This window comes from Eucalyptus grandis, chromosome 7 (genome assembly GCF_016545825.1).
Source record: "Eucalyptus grandis isolate ANBG69807.140 chromosome 7, ASM1654582v1, whole genome shotgun sequence".
Taxonomy (NCBI): Eukaryota; Viridiplantae; Streptophyta; class Magnoliopsida; order Myrtales; family Myrtaceae; genus Eucalyptus; species Eucalyptus grandis.
The window spans coordinates 34,726,960-34,744,259 of NC_052618.1; the positions used below are offsets into that span (position 1 = coordinate 34,726,960).

The 17,300-nt window shown below is 41.5% G+C and overlaps 1 protein-coding gene across 5 annotated transcripts; it reads right to left on the bottom strand.

Annotated features, from left to right (window-relative positions):
• Positions 1-7,632: 7,632 nt before the first annotated feature.
• Positions 7,633-10,183, bottom strand: LOC104453310 (7-methylxanthosine synthase 1). Of its 5 annotated transcripts, none has more exons than XM_039316809.1 (5): positions 10,009-10,183; positions 8,968-9,127; positions 8,604-8,879; positions 8,439-8,504; positions 7,638-8,276 (listed from the first exon to the last, which is right to left on the bottom strand). In XM_039316809.1, the coding sequence occupies exons 1-5, from the start codon at positions 10,053-10,055 to the stop codon at positions 7,932-7,934; spliced, it is 894 nt and encodes a 297-aa protein (XP_039172743.1). In that variant the 5' UTR covers positions 10,056-10,183; the 3' UTR covers positions 7,638-7,931. The 5 variants fall into 5 exon arrangements, with proteins under 5 accessions (XP_039172744.1, XP_039172743.1, XP_039172739.1 ...); XM_039316805.1 differs by having other exon boundaries at positions 8,968-9,371; positions 10,009-10,181; XM_039316807.1 differs by having other exon boundaries at positions 8,968-9,894; positions 10,009-10,181.
• Between the last annotated feature and the right edge of the window lie 7,117 nt (positions 10,184-17,300).

Consider the following 17,300-nt stretch of genomic DNA (forward strand, 5'->3'; position numbering starts at 1 on the left):
TCTGAAATCAAGCACTTGAGAGCTCTTTGCCTCTAGTAGACTCGAAGTATTCGCATGAGAGAACCACTTCATTGAAGCTACGGAAGTGCAACCCATGTAACCAACAACGATGCTTGCGAGGTAAAGCTCCTATGAACAACTTCATCATTTCTTCTTCGGCCAGTTGAGGGTAGGTTTGCATCATAAAAACCTTCCACTTCCTTGCATATGCTCGGAAATCCTTCATTGGTCTTCTTCTAAAGTGAACCAAGTTCTCGCAAGGCAGTTAAGTTCTAATCTGGCTTTGATACTGAAGCAGGAATGCATAAGACAACTCATTCCAATCTCTCATGAGGTAGATATCTACTGTGATGAACCATTGCAATGCAGACCCTGTAAGACTTTCTTGGAAGGCCCGAGTTGTGAATGACATCAGGCTATAGTACCGACTCATTTCAGCATGGAGATATTGCAAATGAGCCATGGGGCAAGTCGTTCCATTATACTTGCGGAAATTATGTATCCACATCTCTCCGTGAGGTCATGATCCTATGAGTGCAAGACGGGCTTGATGCATCCTGGTCAGGCCACTGGTTTTCCCATTGCATATTCCTTGTAGTGGTGAATTTTTCTAGTTCAGGGAAACTGGACTCTACCGAGATTATCCCATTGCTTTCTTTCGGGTCAAAATCACCAAACAAGGATGAGGCATTTAAGCTATCTTCATGGTCAGGTGACAAGCTTAGTAGTTCATTGGGATCATAGCGGATAAGGACGAATGTTCCCTCTTCTTACATGCTTTCGACCCTATGTGTGGGTAGGAAGCAGTTATACGATGAATGACCGATTTCATCTGTACAACACCGGTAGTCATTGGGATTGTATCCAAGGGACTGGTAGTCTTCAGGATTGTACTCAAGGGGTGCTCGAAGTTTTGGCACGATGGCTCATTGGCTATCAGATTTTGCCTATACTCAGTGGTAGATGTTGAATTGAATTGTTTAGGCTTTCTTTTCTTGGCTTCTGGTCTAGACCTTTTGAGTAAAGCCCTTCGTTTCACCAGTTGATGAGGGTCAGTATTCTTTGGACCTTAACTCTTGCAGTAAGCTTGGGGAGCTGTCCTATTGTGCCCTGGTCTTGAATAGGCTTTGTGTCTTTGACCTCGTACACAGGCTCTTTGCCTTTCCCAGTGGGAAACTTTTTAGCAATAGGATGTTGCTCAATCGCCCATTTATCATGCAAGGCTTCATTGACATCTTCTTCTCATATCTCAGCAACTAACGGCTCCTCGTGCTCCACGACCATCGGTTCTTCATAGGGCAAGGCGATGTCAGGGCTGATGTCAATATTATATTCTTGGTGGAAAATATGAATTAGTTCCCCCCAGGTCTTAAGGGGACTAATCTTCTTGACAATGTACCATCGCAAGGCGGGGCTAGTCAAGCTTGATTGGTACGATTGAATCATCCTTCGGACTAGGTAGGCCTGCAAGTAGGTCTCTGGGCGGGAGGTATCAACATACCTTTTGCATTCAGGTGCTTTGAGCTCTTCAGGGATCTCAATGCCGGCGTAATTGGACAGGTCCATGGGATTCTACCCCTTTAGCCAGTTTAACTTTTTCATGATCTTTTCAAACTATCTATGGTGTTCGCTATTCTCTAGCAAATTCGCGGGTGTCATGACGGTGCTTAAAGCAGCTATGGAGTTGGGTTTGACTTGAGTGGATTCCATTTGCTTTGGGAGTTGTCGAAGGACAATGGACATCTGTCCTACGCCATCTTCAATGTTGGCAAGAAGATTTTGTACATCATTCTAATCAGGCCCTATTATGTGAGGCCATTCGCGGGTGGTTGATAGTCGACGATTCATAATTACCTGGTATCGCAAAAATCATGAATGAGCATGAAAGTAGACAAAGATTGACCCATGGCAATAGTCTAACTGTTTTTACTTATCAAAAGAGGATTTATAGACTGCCAACTTCTGATATCTAAAACTTGAAATTGAAATGACAGAATGAAATACTAGATATTAAACAAAAGTCTCTAAACAATGGGACAAAACTTTCACAATATTAACACTAAGGGGCACGTGATTGCCATTTTATATGCGACGGGGAGCCTTGTTCTTGCGAGGATGCCTGCTTCCTTGGATTGGCTCTGAGATATGTATCCAGTCTATTCCCAAATCCCTTTGCATAAGCTCTGCTCGCTCATGCTGGCTGCTCTCGCTGATTGAGTGAGGGACCAATGGCTTCCATTTTGTCGGGATACGATGGTTGTGGATGTAGGACGTAGAGGCGTGGTGGGCTTTTTCTTCTCCCTCAAGCCCTTCAGGTACCACGATTCTTTTGCGATGGCACTTGCTCCATGTTTCCTCGACAATGGCAATCTCGAATGCGTAGTCACGACTTGGATGGGTAAAACGGAGTGGATGTATTTTCCTCTTGGAAAGCAGCAGGATTTCTTGAAGGGCTCCATATTGTCGAGCCACCCCATATGGGTAATAGGGAGTGCCGCTGGTGAGGCCGAGCAATGGAATTGGATGGCTATGTCTGTAAGCAAAGCAAGCTCTCTTTTCATGAAACCAACCAGCACACCATTGGAATGTCTCAGGAGTGGGGTCTATTAAGAAATTTATCTAGTTAAAATAGCTTTGGTTGGGAATATATGGTTCTAGGATCACAAATTTCTGTAATAGATTTTCGAAATCATTTTCAGATGATTGCATGAGGCATCGAAATTTGCTTAGGTGAGAAAAGAACCAAACCTGCAAAATTTCCAAGGAGGCTCACATGATTTTTTCTGTGTTTTCTTTAAAATGATTAAGAGACAAAAACGTTTCGGCTAAAATCATGTTGACGCAATTTTGCCCTCTCGAGACCTGATCAACCACTCATGCCATTGAGGGACTCATAGCGTTTCTTTGATGGGGAAAAATGATGAACTTGAAAAAGACAAGAAGGAAAATTTCACTTTTTTGGGTCATGGGGTTGATTTTCAAAACAGGCAATCAAAAATGCTAGTGGGCAGGTGTTATGGTTGTTTTCAAGAGTTCGCCTCACAACATGGACTTTAGTTCTTAAAAGCCGTGCTAACCCATGCAACGGGTCAATGCTGTTGGTGGCCTAACAAGCCGATTCTCAAGAGACTTTCTAGTGATGATGCTATATTCCTCCAGAGTTGGGGTTAGCTCGAACCCACCGAACATAAAAGTGGATATCCTCAGGCACCAGAAATGTGCCATGGCCTGTAGGACTTTAGGATGAACAGAGATTTGGAACAATGATAGGAGGTGACCGATTTTGGCTTTCATGTACTCCTGGGCAAATTGGTCCAATTGGCCCCACCATCTAAAGAGCTCCGCTTTGGGAGCGGGAATAAACTGGATAACGTCTTCTCCCATTGCATATAAACTAGGACTCAAAAAACCTACCCTAAATTTCCATGGGCCAATAAAAAAGACTGAGTAAAAGTAAATAAATTACTTTGGTTTTAAAGAAAATGGCAAACACAAGAACATGCGTATGGGATGTGCGGTTCGATTTCTAACTGAGAAGGCTTGTTTGAAATTAAAAAGGTATCCGCCCATTGCAGTCTCGCGTTAGCAGCGTACCCTCTTAACCTCAGTTAAAGAAATTCGGGGAAAAGAAAGGCAACCTCTACAACGCAGTCTCACGTTCAAAGCCGTATCTTTCTTCACACCATCCTAGATTTCCTATGGCGGCCCAGGTCCGGCGGTCGGGTTGTGTGTGTCATGTGTAGTGTGAAAACAGTCAAGCATGCACAACAGTTTATAATCACAAAATATTTTATTTTAACATCATAAAAAAAGAACTAGTAACCTATACAGAAAGAAAACCAAATTAGCAAAGCATTTAAACAAGATTAAAAAAAAAAAAAGCCTAAGTCTTCAAGTCCCCAACGGAGTCGCCAAGCTGTCGCGACCTCTCTTTTTTTTCGACACTCGATTGAGGCGGGCACCTTGCAGAGGCTAATGGTTCGGCTATGTTTATTAAGCGTAGCCCGGACTCTCCCAAATCCACCAATTCACGACTTAATGGTTTGATTTTTTTAACCTATGAGTTAATTTTAAAATGAAGTCGCCACTAATCGATTTGGCGTGGGTCGATTAGAAACCCAAGTGAAGTATTGGGAGAAATACTTGCTCCTGCGCAACTAGAGAAATTAGGATCGGGAACTTGATTACACTAGTTAATCATTAATGCCATTTCGGTACCTAATCTTGTTTAAACCCTAAGGCTTTTGAATTTTTGAGGGGTTTCCATGCATCCGTAGAAGAAAAACATTTTTGGATCATTTTCTCATTTTTTGGACATAAAAGCATTTTTTGATCTTTTTTTCTGAAAATAAAAATCATTTTTTTTGGCTTTTTCTGACTTTGTGGCTTTTTTTGGAAAAATATGGATATTTTTTATATTTTTGGTTTTTCTAGAAAATAAATTATTTTTTGATTTTTTGATTTAAAAAAATTATTTTATACTATAATATTAAAAGGCAACCTGCATCGGATCCTTGGTGGGATCTCGACCCGGTCGTCTACTTGAAACTCAGACAAGCCTGCAACGCGGGCCCAGCTCGGGATTTTTTTTTTTTTAAAAGAGCCAAACCCACTTTGGCCCACTTTCATAAAAAAATTCCAGCCCAATGTCTACCTAGCCCACGCATGCCCCGACCTCTAAAACCCTACTTGGAAACAAAGGGACCGGGTCGACAAACCCATGAATCGACCAGCTTCCCGGCCTCCCCTCCTCCTTGCTCCTTAGCGGCGTTGGTGAGGGAGACCGAGACGTCACTGAGCAGACGGCAGTGGCAGCAGCGACGACGGGTTTGACAGTGACAACGGCGGTGACGGTGGTGATGGCAAGTCGATTGGCAGTTTGTTACCCGTCCACAGTGAGGATACCGCACGGCGGCGTTGCTGGTCGGAGATAGTAGGCCTATTGCGACGGCATCAGGGTGGGGGACAGCGGTAGGTGGCAGTGGTCGTGACGGGGCAGCGACGGCAAGTCTTCGGCTTCCCAGATTTGGACTTCTTTGCTCACAGCCCTAGCCTCTCTCTACCGGAGCCAACTCTCTCCGGTCATCTTCTTCGACTAGATTTGGATCTCCGGGTTGGCTGGCTCTCGGACCTCTTCCAATGTCTCTCGGAGGAAGCGATCAGAGCTAGCTACCCTGGATCCTCTCTTGGCTGTGCTCGTTGTTCCCTTTTTTGGCCTTCGTCGGGGGGCCTATTTATAGGCGAAAAGGGGTGACGGTCAACGATGGTTTGGCCGCCGGTCGGCGTGCGCCAATTGGCCCTAAGTGTGGCTGAACCGGCGTCCCTTCCAAGCCCCCCCACTTGCATGTCCCATCACCGTCAGTCTCTCCATCCAGCATCGCGCGCGTCGGAGCTCCCTGCGCGTGCTGTTCATCCATGGAGGAAGAAGACAAAGGTGAAGAAGAAGATAAGAGGAGAGAAGAGGGGGCCGAGCTAGGTCATGTGGGTCGGGCCATGGGGGCCTACGAGAGAAAAGAGGAGGGGCTGGGCTTGAAGGCCCAGCTCCCTTTGGCTACTTTTTTTGTTTCCTTTTCTTGTTTTGGTATTTTTTGTTGTTTTTATTATTTTTATTTATTATCCGAAAATAAAGGAAATTAAGGCATAATTAAAAACCTAATCAAAATTTAGGTGTCAACAGCTTTCACTTGAAAACTACTTTAAAATGGTTTGCCAAACAGTCCAGCATTTTCTCAAAGGGTTTTGGAGGCTAAAAGACCATTGGGAATGCTGAACCAAACGTACCCTAACTCTTCCGAACGAGACATGAGGAACAAAGTCATATCCCTCTTGAAAAGGTCCAAGTATGCCTCGAGTACGCTCTTGGGGCTTGGCATTGCCTTTATTTAAGGGCGATCCAAACTCATTGACAAAGTTGCAGGGCACCTGATAAGGTGCAGAAGTAACATGATTTGCATGAATCAAATAAAGAAGAGCGAATAAATCATTATAACGTGAACTCATGTGGAGGCTAAATATCAATAATCACTAACCTGAGAGCGCCAGTGGACGCCATATGAAGAATGTATGAAATGAAGAGAACGGTTAAGGAACAACCTCCCATAGAAATTCCCGGGCATTGCTGTTGTGAAACAAGGCCCAAAATCTCCTCCCTTCTCTCTCCTCAACTCCTCATAAAAGCTTGGGATTGATCTGAATATGGTATTGAAATCATTACGGAAGAGATCGTTTAGGAACATTTAGAACATGGGTTCCTTCTTATTTAGTTGCTTACATATCGCATGGATGGAATCGATTATTTCCCTTAACAATAGTAGTGTGTTGGGACCTGAAGAACATCCCAGATCTGCCAGTTTCAAGCATTCAGGGAAGCTCTCTCGATAGGACTCTCTTAGGGTTTCTTGCAATACAGGCTTTGCCTTGGACATAACCTGTTCCTGTGTTTGTGCGCATGGAAAGCAAGTAAATTATAGAATCAAAACCATTAACATGCATGTTTTGAATCTCCAGTTTTCTTTTTTTGCACTTAAACCAACCTCTTGTAAGGTTTTATGGGAAAAAATTAACCTCTTGCAGGTGCGTTATACCTGTGAGGTGTGAATTAAAAAAAAGAAAAAGAATCCTACAACTGCTGGCTCGGGTGTTTGGAGTGAATAGGAATGATTATGTACTAGACGATCACCTGGGCAGCACGTGAGATAATTGCGTTTGGAGGCTCGGTGCAGTATCCATCATCACATAGATCTTGAAGGTGATGCCAAGCTAGCCGAGACCTTGACAGCCAATGGAGGCCATGATCACGGCCAGGCTGTATGGGCTGCAGAGGGAACCAGTTGAAAAGGGATAAGGATGGTGCCAGTAAGCATGACCGCAAGCAACACTGATGGGTTTTTAATTTAAGCCAACTTAAGCCCATCCGTCCATGTTGGGCCAAAACCCAGCCCATAAGTGAAGGGCCCCATAAAAGAGTGTGGTTACTGTAATATATAAAATAAAAAGAGAATATCTGAATAGTAGCGCTCTTCAGAGAGAAATACGTTTCTTCACTTTTTTCCCCTTGAAACAATATGCTCCTCTTGACGAACGGAACTCCAGAGCTTCAAAGGACTCCTAAACAATTTGGGATAGTACTTAATATGTGACAATCAAGGTTTGTCCATCTCCGTGATATGCCTTCGAGGGCTATCGGATGCGCTACCACGCACGGCTAGAAGAAATAGCCTAGTGCCGAGGCGGTTTGCGTAGGCATAGTGCGCTGCACGCGCCCTGGCAACTGCTGGAGCGTGTGAGCCACGCGCGGGGGTAATCGCTCCGTGTGTTCACCACACACGCCAGCCAACGTCATTGTGATGAAACCCGATTATCATGAATGAACAAAACTCATGTCCAATCTGGATCGAAAGTGGAAATGTGAAGAATTCTGTGCTAACCTTCGCCATTGAACATGATGGTGTGCTTTCAGATCAATAGAGAGTTTGGCTTAAACCTATCTATATTCCCATTCGCGCACCTTGCTATAACGTCTTCCAGCAAGATGCTATTTTGCCCTTTGGGCAATCACTATACAGTGGGCAGTTATTGTGCAACTTAAATTGAACAATAAATGTTAACGAAAGTAACTGAATGTGAGAATAGTAAACTAAATGTGGATTGCATTATTGATATTATAACACTTGCTACTATTTTGATAAACTGGTTTCCTGGATTGATCAATCAAGTGAACTTCGAGGGGGATTGACCCCGCGAAGCCTGAATCTACCGGTAATATACAATAAGAACCGAACTGATTTCCGAAGTTTGATAACAACTCAAAGATGTTTCGTGCGCTCACCCAAGAAAGGTTCGCTTATTCCATGACACACATCTCTACTTATGTTTAACATTGTTTTCCCTCGAGCTAAGGGCTAAAAGCTGGATTGCATGAGGGCTGATATTCATCCGTTCTTTACTGAAACTAGGATGTTGAAATATTCTCCTTCATGTAGTTTCATGTACTGTGAAACTTTGCTAGCAAACTTCTCAAACAAGCCATCCATGATTTCTTCTCCGAAATGTGTTGTCAGGATGGACTCGAAGACCGCTCTAATGGTTGCTGCCGCATATTTGCCTCTCATTTGTAAATCGTCATCGCCCATTTCGGCGTCCCAAGTGACTTTAAATGTTTCGAATCTGGTGATGTGAAATGAGCCCTCCTTTTGAATCACATGCCTAACTTCTTCAGGAGTAGGTAGGTAAATGGGCATGTTCCAATCATCCAGTTTTTCCTCTTCGATTAGGCCCTTTAAACACAAAACCAACAAATTGTTGGTGAGAAGAAAGCGACGATAAATCGGATCGCTGCACATAAAACAATTAATCCAGAACAGCAGACAGAACTAAAAAAAACTATTTATACTAGACTACCCTTATCCTGTGGAAATTGGGGTGTCAATATAACAAACCTCGTGAGGAGTTGCCCTTTTCTTTTTACCGGCAATTATTTGAAGCAGAGAGTCATTTGGGCCACACTAATCAAACAAAGAAAGTCTTATGCGAAATAATTCACACGATGCATTCAATAGGCACGCATTAGCACGGAAGCACACGGAGATTGTAGAGAGTAAAACCTCTTGGACCATATCGCTTATTGTCATTCCCAGCAGTTCATATATATTAGAGACTTGATCCTCGGACAAATTGACACTCGCATCTCTACCGATCATTGTGAACAACATACGACCTCCAAGGATTAACTCTTCCGAACGAGACTTCAGGAACAAAGTCATGTCCCTCTTGAAAAGGTCCAAGTATGCCTCGTGCACGCTCTTGGGGGTTGTCCTTGCCAGATAAATATGGCCTTTGTTTAAGGGCGATCCAAACTCACTAACGAGGTTGGCGGGCGCCTGATAAGGTGCAAAAGTAACATAATTTGCATGAATCAAATAAAGAAAAGCAAATAAATCAATCTAAAGTGAATTCATACTAACTAACCTGAGAGCGCCAGTGGACACTATATGAAGAATGTATGAAATGAAGATAATGAGCCGGAAACAACCTCCCATAATAACTCCCAGGCATTACTGCTATGAAACAAGGCCCAAAATCTCCTCCCTTGTCTCTCCTCAGCTCCTCGTAAAAGCTTGGGATCGATCTAATTAAGGTGTTGAAATCATTACTGAAGAGATCGTTTTGGAAAATTTGAAACATGGGTTCCTTCTTATTTAGTTTCTTTCGTATCGTATCAATAGAATCTATCATTTCCCTAAAAACTAGTAGCGCGTTGGGACCTGAAGAGCATCCAAATCTGCCAGTTTCAAGCATTCAGGGAAGCTATCTAGACAGAGCTCTCTTAGGGTTTCTTGCAGTGCTAGTATTGCCCTGGACATAACCTGTTTCTGTATTTATGCGTACGGACAGCAAGTTAGTTACAGCATTGAAATCAATAATATGCATGTTTTGAATCTTCATTTTTCTTTTGTACTTAAACCAACCTCTTGCAAGGTTTATGAAAAAAAGAGCAACATTTTGCAAGTGAGTTACATCGCTTTTGATTGAAACGATTAGGAATGTCAAATAGCCTCAAACTTTGGATTGGGTTCAGGCGTGTTCTGCTGTCTCAGAGGTGATTACAACAAAGAATATGACGGAATGACATGATTGTCGAGTGAGGTAGGCCATCGCGGTTCGATCCACAACAAGTCATGGCTGAAGGTTGTAAGTGTTGCCTTGGGTTCAAAAAGAGTTGCGTTTGGATTTGCTGGTGAAAATCCTCCAGATCTGAAGGGAACAAGCCTCCAGATATGGAGGCTCGGCACCGCCTCCACAATCATAAAGGTCTCGATGGTGATGCCGAACTTGCTGAGACCTTGACAGCAGTGGAGCCCAGGTTGCAGATCGGTGCCGGCAAGCGTGATCAAGCTGGTGGCACCGATCCGGATGAGGCGTCGGCAGTGGGCAACGACAGTATGATACGAGGGTGGAGAGAGAGAGAGAGAGAGAGAGAGAGAGAGAGAGAGAGAGAGAGTGAGTGACCTGGACGAAGGAATTCTGGGCATAACTAGCTCTTCCTTCTCCTCCATTCATGCAAAGACTCTGATCCATGGTTGGAGGAAGGGCCACTTTCAGCACTGTAATCTTAGCTTCATTTATCGTTTCCCTGCCCGTACCTTCATATTTTAGAAGTAGATTCATAATGGAAAAAGCTTAGCCGACAACACTCTCTCAACCACATACTTTGGGTGGGTTTCCATCTTTAACCATTTTTTTTTAATTTTTATGTTTAAGGGGTTGTTATCTTAAATTTGTCAAATCTAAGTTCTCATGTCCCCCTACTTTAACATCCAGCTCTTGAAAGGTTGGCTTCCTCAACCAGTTCCATTTTTACTCTATTTTTTCCCAAGATTTATATAATTCTTTATCCAAGCTCAAATCGAGAAACAAATCAAAGTAATAATATTCACACAATAAGAAACAAATCCTACAATATTTTTCAAATAATAAGAAATATATGAAGAATTGAATTGCAACTTTTAAAATAGTGTGTATTATTTTTTGGCCAAAAGAAAATATTATGTAGATATATTCCCAAATAAAAATAATAATAACTCAAAAAATGGGAATGTAATTATCTTTTCTTTTTCTTTTTTACAGAATGTGTAATTATCTTGTACACTTTGAACTTCGATTGTTGTACGATTTTGCAATTGAATAAGTCATAACTGTGGAGAAAAGTTTGTTAATCTCTACTTTTCTTATTGCAAGAAAGTAGGAATATTCATTGTTGTCGAATTTTACTTTGTATGACATATAATTCTTAATATTTTCATGACATCTTATTTAGATTAATGGAGTTCGTATTGAAAGCAACTTTGCCAATGAAAAAAATGGTGGTGATGAGGACAAGATGAACAATGCAACCGGAGATACTAATCATGAAAGCGCCACAATACCAGAGAACATGAAAATTGAACCTTGCATAGGCATGGAGTTTAATGCTTATGATGATGCTTACGCATTTATAACAATTATGCTAAAGAAGCGGGATTTGGCATTAGAGTGTTAAGCTCATACAAAAGAAAAGGTAGCAAGGAAAAATGTGGTGCAGTACTTTGTTGCAGTTGTCAAGGGTACAAGTCGAAAAGAAGTAGGTTAATTCAAGACCGAGAACAAAATGCAGTTGTCCAGCAATAGTTAGAGTACATCTAGTTAGGCCTCATAAGTAGGAAATAACAAAGTTGTTCTCAATCATAATCTTTTTACATCTCCTTGAAGCGCTAGATTCTTTACATCACACAGAAATATCGAATCCATAACAAAAGGAAAAATCGAGTTGTATTGTGATGCAAGGATTAGAACAAATAAATCGTTTCAAGCGTTTGTGGTTGAAGAATGAGGACATGAGAACTTAAATTTGACAAATTTAAGATATTAAATAGAACCCTCAAATATGAAAAAAAGAAAATAGAAAAATAGGGTAAAAGATAGAAACCGTTTGAAAAAGTCAACCGGTTTCCAACCAAAATGTGGGGTCCTTAGTTGATCGTCACTCCGTCATTTCATGGAGAATGGTCATTTAAGCCAGACATTCATAATTAACCATAAAATTCAAAAAGAAATTAAAAGAGTTTTGCTAGTGTGATGGTACTGTTATGCTAAGTTTCTAATGGGGCCATGTTGACCACAATTTTCACTCCAATAAGAAATGGCTACTAGAAGTTTGTAGGTAATATGATTCTTTCCATAAAAACTAAATAAATTCACACTGAAGAAAATGAAATTTAGAAACCATTCTTTGCTCCTCCTAACTACTTCTTTTGAATTTAAATCTTCATCCCATCTCTCCTCTATGAACTACTTTGCAATATGATCTTTTTTTTTAGTTAATCTTCACTTTTTTATAATGGAAATCCACATTTTACAACGTTTCCTCTTGGTAAATGTTGCAATATCTATATCTCATTAAATAAAACAAGAAACTTATGACATTCACTTGCTCACATTAAAATTAATATATATATATATATATATATATATATATATATATATAGATAAAAAAATCCACATTTTATTAAGTTTTGAACTTATGACATACCGTCCAAAATTCATTGTATACCACGGTAATTGTAGGATTTAAATTTCATATTTTCTTGTACTTTACAATATATTGCACTCGATTACAATAAAATGTTGTACAATGCTGGTGCAATTTTGAAAAATTAGATAAAAATGCATTTTATGACATCGCGTGTAGTTGATTACCATCAAACATAATGAATCTTTAGAGAATATCGTAAAATATAAAAATATTTTTTATGATGTTTTGTATTTAATCACATCCTCATATTGTAAATTTGCAAATTTTGATTTTTTTTATTGTTTTTTTACGAGCTACGCTAGTCGAATTTAAATGGAAAATGTCAGAATAATTCTTTTTGGTTGGTCATATCCTTGATGGAATAAAGAGGTCATGTGTCACGCCTCAAACCCCGAGCATGCGCACATTCCTCGGTGGTTGATAAAATTGCAACGTCCCAAGACACGTCGCTGACCCATCTATTTTAATACACATGCGGAAGCGTATAATAAAATTCCCAAACAACACAAGTATGGGATAGAAAAGCAGGATATCATTTTCACAAAACACTTTTCATAAACAAGCTAAGTTTATTTACAACACTAGACTATAAACAAAGATCTAAACCAAAAGAAGAGCCACCCAGCTAACTAGGCATAGGACTCTTTGGCCGAGACCTCTGAGACCTCCGGGGGATCTGGGTCTTCCACGACGTTGATCGCAACGGCAGGGATGTTGGAACCCTGTAGGGGACCTTCCCTGATTCCATTGATCCCATAGTGAAACCACGCCCTGAATCGATGAGGTACAAACTGTGGTTGGCCCTCATCGACCAAGATAGTGGTCATTATGAGCTCATGGAGCTAGGGACTCCCGGGGATAGGGACGTTAGTACTCTACTTCGTATACCCCATCGGCTTGTGACGGCCTGAATTTTCAAAATTTGTTTTCAATTAAATAAATCGGGCCTTTCATCGATGCACCGATAGTACTATTCTTTGAGCTGATCACTCATGAGATAACTAGACTATCTGGGGAAGCCATTAAGGGATTTTAATGCGATAGACTTGATAATTCAACTAGGAATTGATTTCTTGACCATGTTAATCTGCAAGAGTCATTACGGCACTGTCGAAATCGATAAGAGACCGGAGATAGGTTGATTTGACTGAGATATGTGATCAAAGTATAGATGATTCTACTTGATTGCAAAATACTCGTCAATCGGCACTAGACCGATTTTTCTATCGTTTTGGTACCTGGTACTTGTAATTGAAATATTGAGATTTTCACGACAACTGAGGGTCATCAATGAGTCGAAAAGGTACATTGTGACTCGAGATAAATTGATCACGGGTCAATTGCACTAAAAATTCCTAAAAGCTACTAAAATTGATTCAGATCGAAATTAACCGCGAATTTGAACCTAATTTCAAAAATTGAAAGTTCTGTAATGTCATGATTTATTTTAGGAACATTGACTCATCCTATGAATTTTTTTTGGAGATTCCGAGGTTTTTACGGAAAACTGTTTCGAACGTTGCGAAAAATTAGCGAAAATTCAGATGAGCCAAATTAAAGAAAATTTGGACTTCCAAGCCAAGCCTTTGAGTGTTGGGGACTTACAAAAAATTGTTTGGGATTTTTCTTCAGTGAAATCGGACCTCGATTTGGATAGTGGAAGATGAAATTGAAGTATAAAATTAGTGAAATTCGGATCCCTCCCTCTGTGCTGCCTTTTCTTCATTTTTCCCATAGCGTCAAACCATCGAAGCTGCTCCATTTTTCGCTTTGTTTCTCTGCCACGAAGGTAGCTTGCTGCCATCTCCTGCAGCTTCACCCACTGAAACATCCACCAGAGTCAACCAGCAGAGCCGGTTTGTTGACTCCTTCGCTGGCTCTCTTCCATTCGGCCCACAACCCACCGAAGCATCGTCCACGCGCTTCCCAGCTTCTGCTGAAGCCACGCCAGCCCACTTCTCGATCAAAATCGGCAAATTCTTCAGCGAAGCCCAGCCCTCGATCACTCCTCTCTTGTTCGCAACTCAGCTCCTCACGCATCTTACTTCTATCCGTGCTCAGCTTCTGCGAGACGTCCCACCGGTCAACTTCTCTCCCTTGAAGCCCCAAGGTTGACCCCTCCCCACGTGTCCCGCAGCACCAAAGCAGCCAGCTTCCATTTCCCCTGCCAGCGAAGCCACCATCAATTGTTTTATTCCATCGAGCAGTCCAGCATCTTCGTTCGTGTCTTCTCCAGCAACATGTCTTCGGCCCAAATCTGCAGCAGCCCATGAAGACCTGCAGCCCGCGCGTTTTGTTTCCTCAGCTCGCCTCAACGGCCCAACTCTCTGCAGCCCAACTCCCCTGCAAACTAGAATTGAAGTCAGCCCATTTCAGCCCATTTGGAAGCCCAGCAAATTGCCATTTTCAGCAGCTAAAGCCCGTGAAGCAAGCCCGACCCAACTCAAGAAAAAATCTCAACTTGGGCTGAGATTTGTTGGGCCAATTTTAGGCCCAGTCCAAAACCGTTGGTGCCGCTGCAATTCGGAATTCGGCCGCCGTCATGCCACCGTCATGGTGGATAGTTAGTGCAAGTAGAGCTTAGACAAACCCTAATATTTAACTAGAGTGGTTTGGTAATTTTTCGGACCTGTTTCGGCTTCCAATTAGGATTTTCCGAGCCTAAGTCTATTTACTTGTATTTATTTATTAATTTTCATAATTATTTAATGAATTATTTATTTTCCGAAAATTCAACCTGGATGGCGGTGATTGGAATTTCATGCTGATTGCAGTGGTGCTCTCTGTTTATTTAATTAAGCACTAGATCATGAAAATTGAGTGACTTGACGATTATGTAGGGATTTATCCCAAAATTGATTAGTGTCGATATTCAATTGGAAATTGATTGTGAAAGGTTATGAGTAGATCTAGAAAACCGCTGAAGTATGGCTGTACTAGTTGGGCCGAGATTCGCCACCGAATTTGGAGTCAGTCGTGCCCAATCAGGCCGTAATTTGGCACCTGTTAAAGGTCGCGCCCATCGAGCCATGATTCACCACCTAATAGAGGTCGTGCCTAATAGGGTTGTGATCTGCCACCTATTAAAGGTTGCATCACTAGGCCATGATTACTATCTAAAGATAGGTTGTGTCCTTAGGACCGTGATTCATGATTGAGAATTTTATAGACTATGCTCATTGAGTCATGATTAAGAAGTGAGATTGAATAGATGAGATGATTGGGAAATGGTTTTGATGACATATAATCGACTGGGTCGATTGATCAATGGTTCAATTTGTTCATTGGATGCTGTGATTGTTAGTATTTATGATTTGAATTGACTTGTAGGAAGGAACTGAGGCCAAGGTAAGTCCTCTCATGCCTGATTGTGCTTAGGCAGCCCTTAGGGCGTAATTTTCTTCCTAATCGAGTCTTAGGGAGTAGAACTTGCTGAGACGTTGTCTCACTCCGTTGTGGGATAACATTTTCAGGTCCTTAGGTGACAGCTGTAGAGAGTCGAGAGTCCCGGAGTTTGGGAAGGTGGAAGAAGCATAATCAACGAACCTGTATGGCTAGTTAGTCATAGGACAATTCCTTAAAATCGAGACCCATGTATGACTTGTTGTGGTTTGAAAAGTTTGGCCCTGCTTTCCTATTCCATTGTTTTATTGTTTGGGGATATTTATATGCTTCCACATGTGTACTAAAAAGAATGGGTCGGCGATTTGTTCTGGGACATCGCTATTAATCAACCAAGGAGGGATAAGCACATACTCCGAAGATCGGGGCGTGACACGGCTTCCCAAAACACACTGGAGGAACTGCGATCTACGGACCTGAAAAGAATTGAACCCATGATGAGGTGAGACAACGTCTTAGTAATTCCACCCCCTAAACTCCAACTAGGAAGAAAATATGCCTAGCCATATAACCACAAAGACTCACCTCCCCTTAGTTCCTCCTTACATGTCAGCACAATTCATATTGCAGACATAAGCAATAATAATACTCAATCAATAGGAACGCCACACCTCACACAGCCACAGGGGTCCCGATTATAAGGCTAAATCGTTATAACACATCCCATACTGTGTGCTACATGATTTTTTCCCATAATCAGGCGCGTCAATTTCACTCAATCATGTGTTCTAATTTTTATCACAGCCCAATGAGCACGGCATACTCGACGTTCGGCAGTCTTCTGGCATAACCAGACATCGCCTCATCCCTTGAGCACGGCAATGTCCACCCGACACACATTGGGGACGGCATTCCCAAAGGAGCTTCGGTCTGACCTCTACCATGATCTGACATCCATTGATAAGGCATCCCATATAGGGGCAACGTCTACTTGATGTACATCGGGGACGGGTTCTCTTAACCAACACACAATCATTCAATCTTGGCCAAGAACACTGTGCATTGCACTTAAATGCCTCGATTAAAATAGTGAATTTGACTTATTTTCTTCATATAAAAAACACACGGTAAAATAATCGTGTGTGGGTACATGGTCAATTTGAACCAGAAAAATTGATACCCTTCCTTTTTAAAATCCCACTATTTGATATAGTCTTTAAAACTATTTTTTTCTGTGTCAAAACCCGACACCCAGGATTTTCTAATTAAATACTGAAATTTCACAATTTTGGAATAAATAACCAAAATTTTAATCACCGGTCAATTTGCACAATATAACAACACTCAATTGCATAAACTAAGCACACTACTACAATCGGCACGAAATTCCAGTCATTGGCTATCCTGGTATAATTTATGAAAAAATCAAATAATTAAATAAATAGCAAAAATAATTAAATATGCAATTTAAATACAATAAATACTAACTTAAGCCGAAAACGTTAAACTAACCACCTAAACGGGCCTAGAAAATTACCACACGTATCTAGATAAATAGTACAATCTAATTAGCCCTTAATTAGTCTATTCTAACCACCTAACATGCATAATTAAATAATTAGATCACTAATCTAGACTAACTAACCACTTAATCCATACTTAGTTTAAACTAATTATCCGCTAAATGTAATTAACTCCCTAAGTAGAGTTTAGCAAGTAAACTCACCGGTTTAGCGGGCCGGTGAGTCCACGGTGAAGGTGATCAACACTCGAGCCTACGGCGATACCAATGGAGGTCTAAACGAGCCTTAAAACGAGCCCAGAAACCTCAGCCCACAGATAAAGTTCAACTTTTGCTTCATAGGCCGAGAAGGCTGGTCAGAGCTTG

Excerpts from the sequence above, each read along its gene's own strand:
- LOC104453310 (XM_039316805.1), bottom strand. The coding sequence starts at position 9,297 with ATGCTTGAAACTGGCAGATTTGGATGCTCTTCAGGTCCCAACGCGCTA. Across the intron at positions 8,880-8,967 it reads GTGTCCACTGGCGCTCTCAG|GCGCCCGCCAACCTCGTTAG; the intron begins GTTAGTTAGTAT and ends GCACCTTATCAG. Across the intron at positions 8,505-8,603 it reads TAAGCGATATGGTCCAAGAG|TGTGGCCCAAATGACTCTCT; the intron begins GTTTTACTCTCT and ends TTGTTTGATTAG.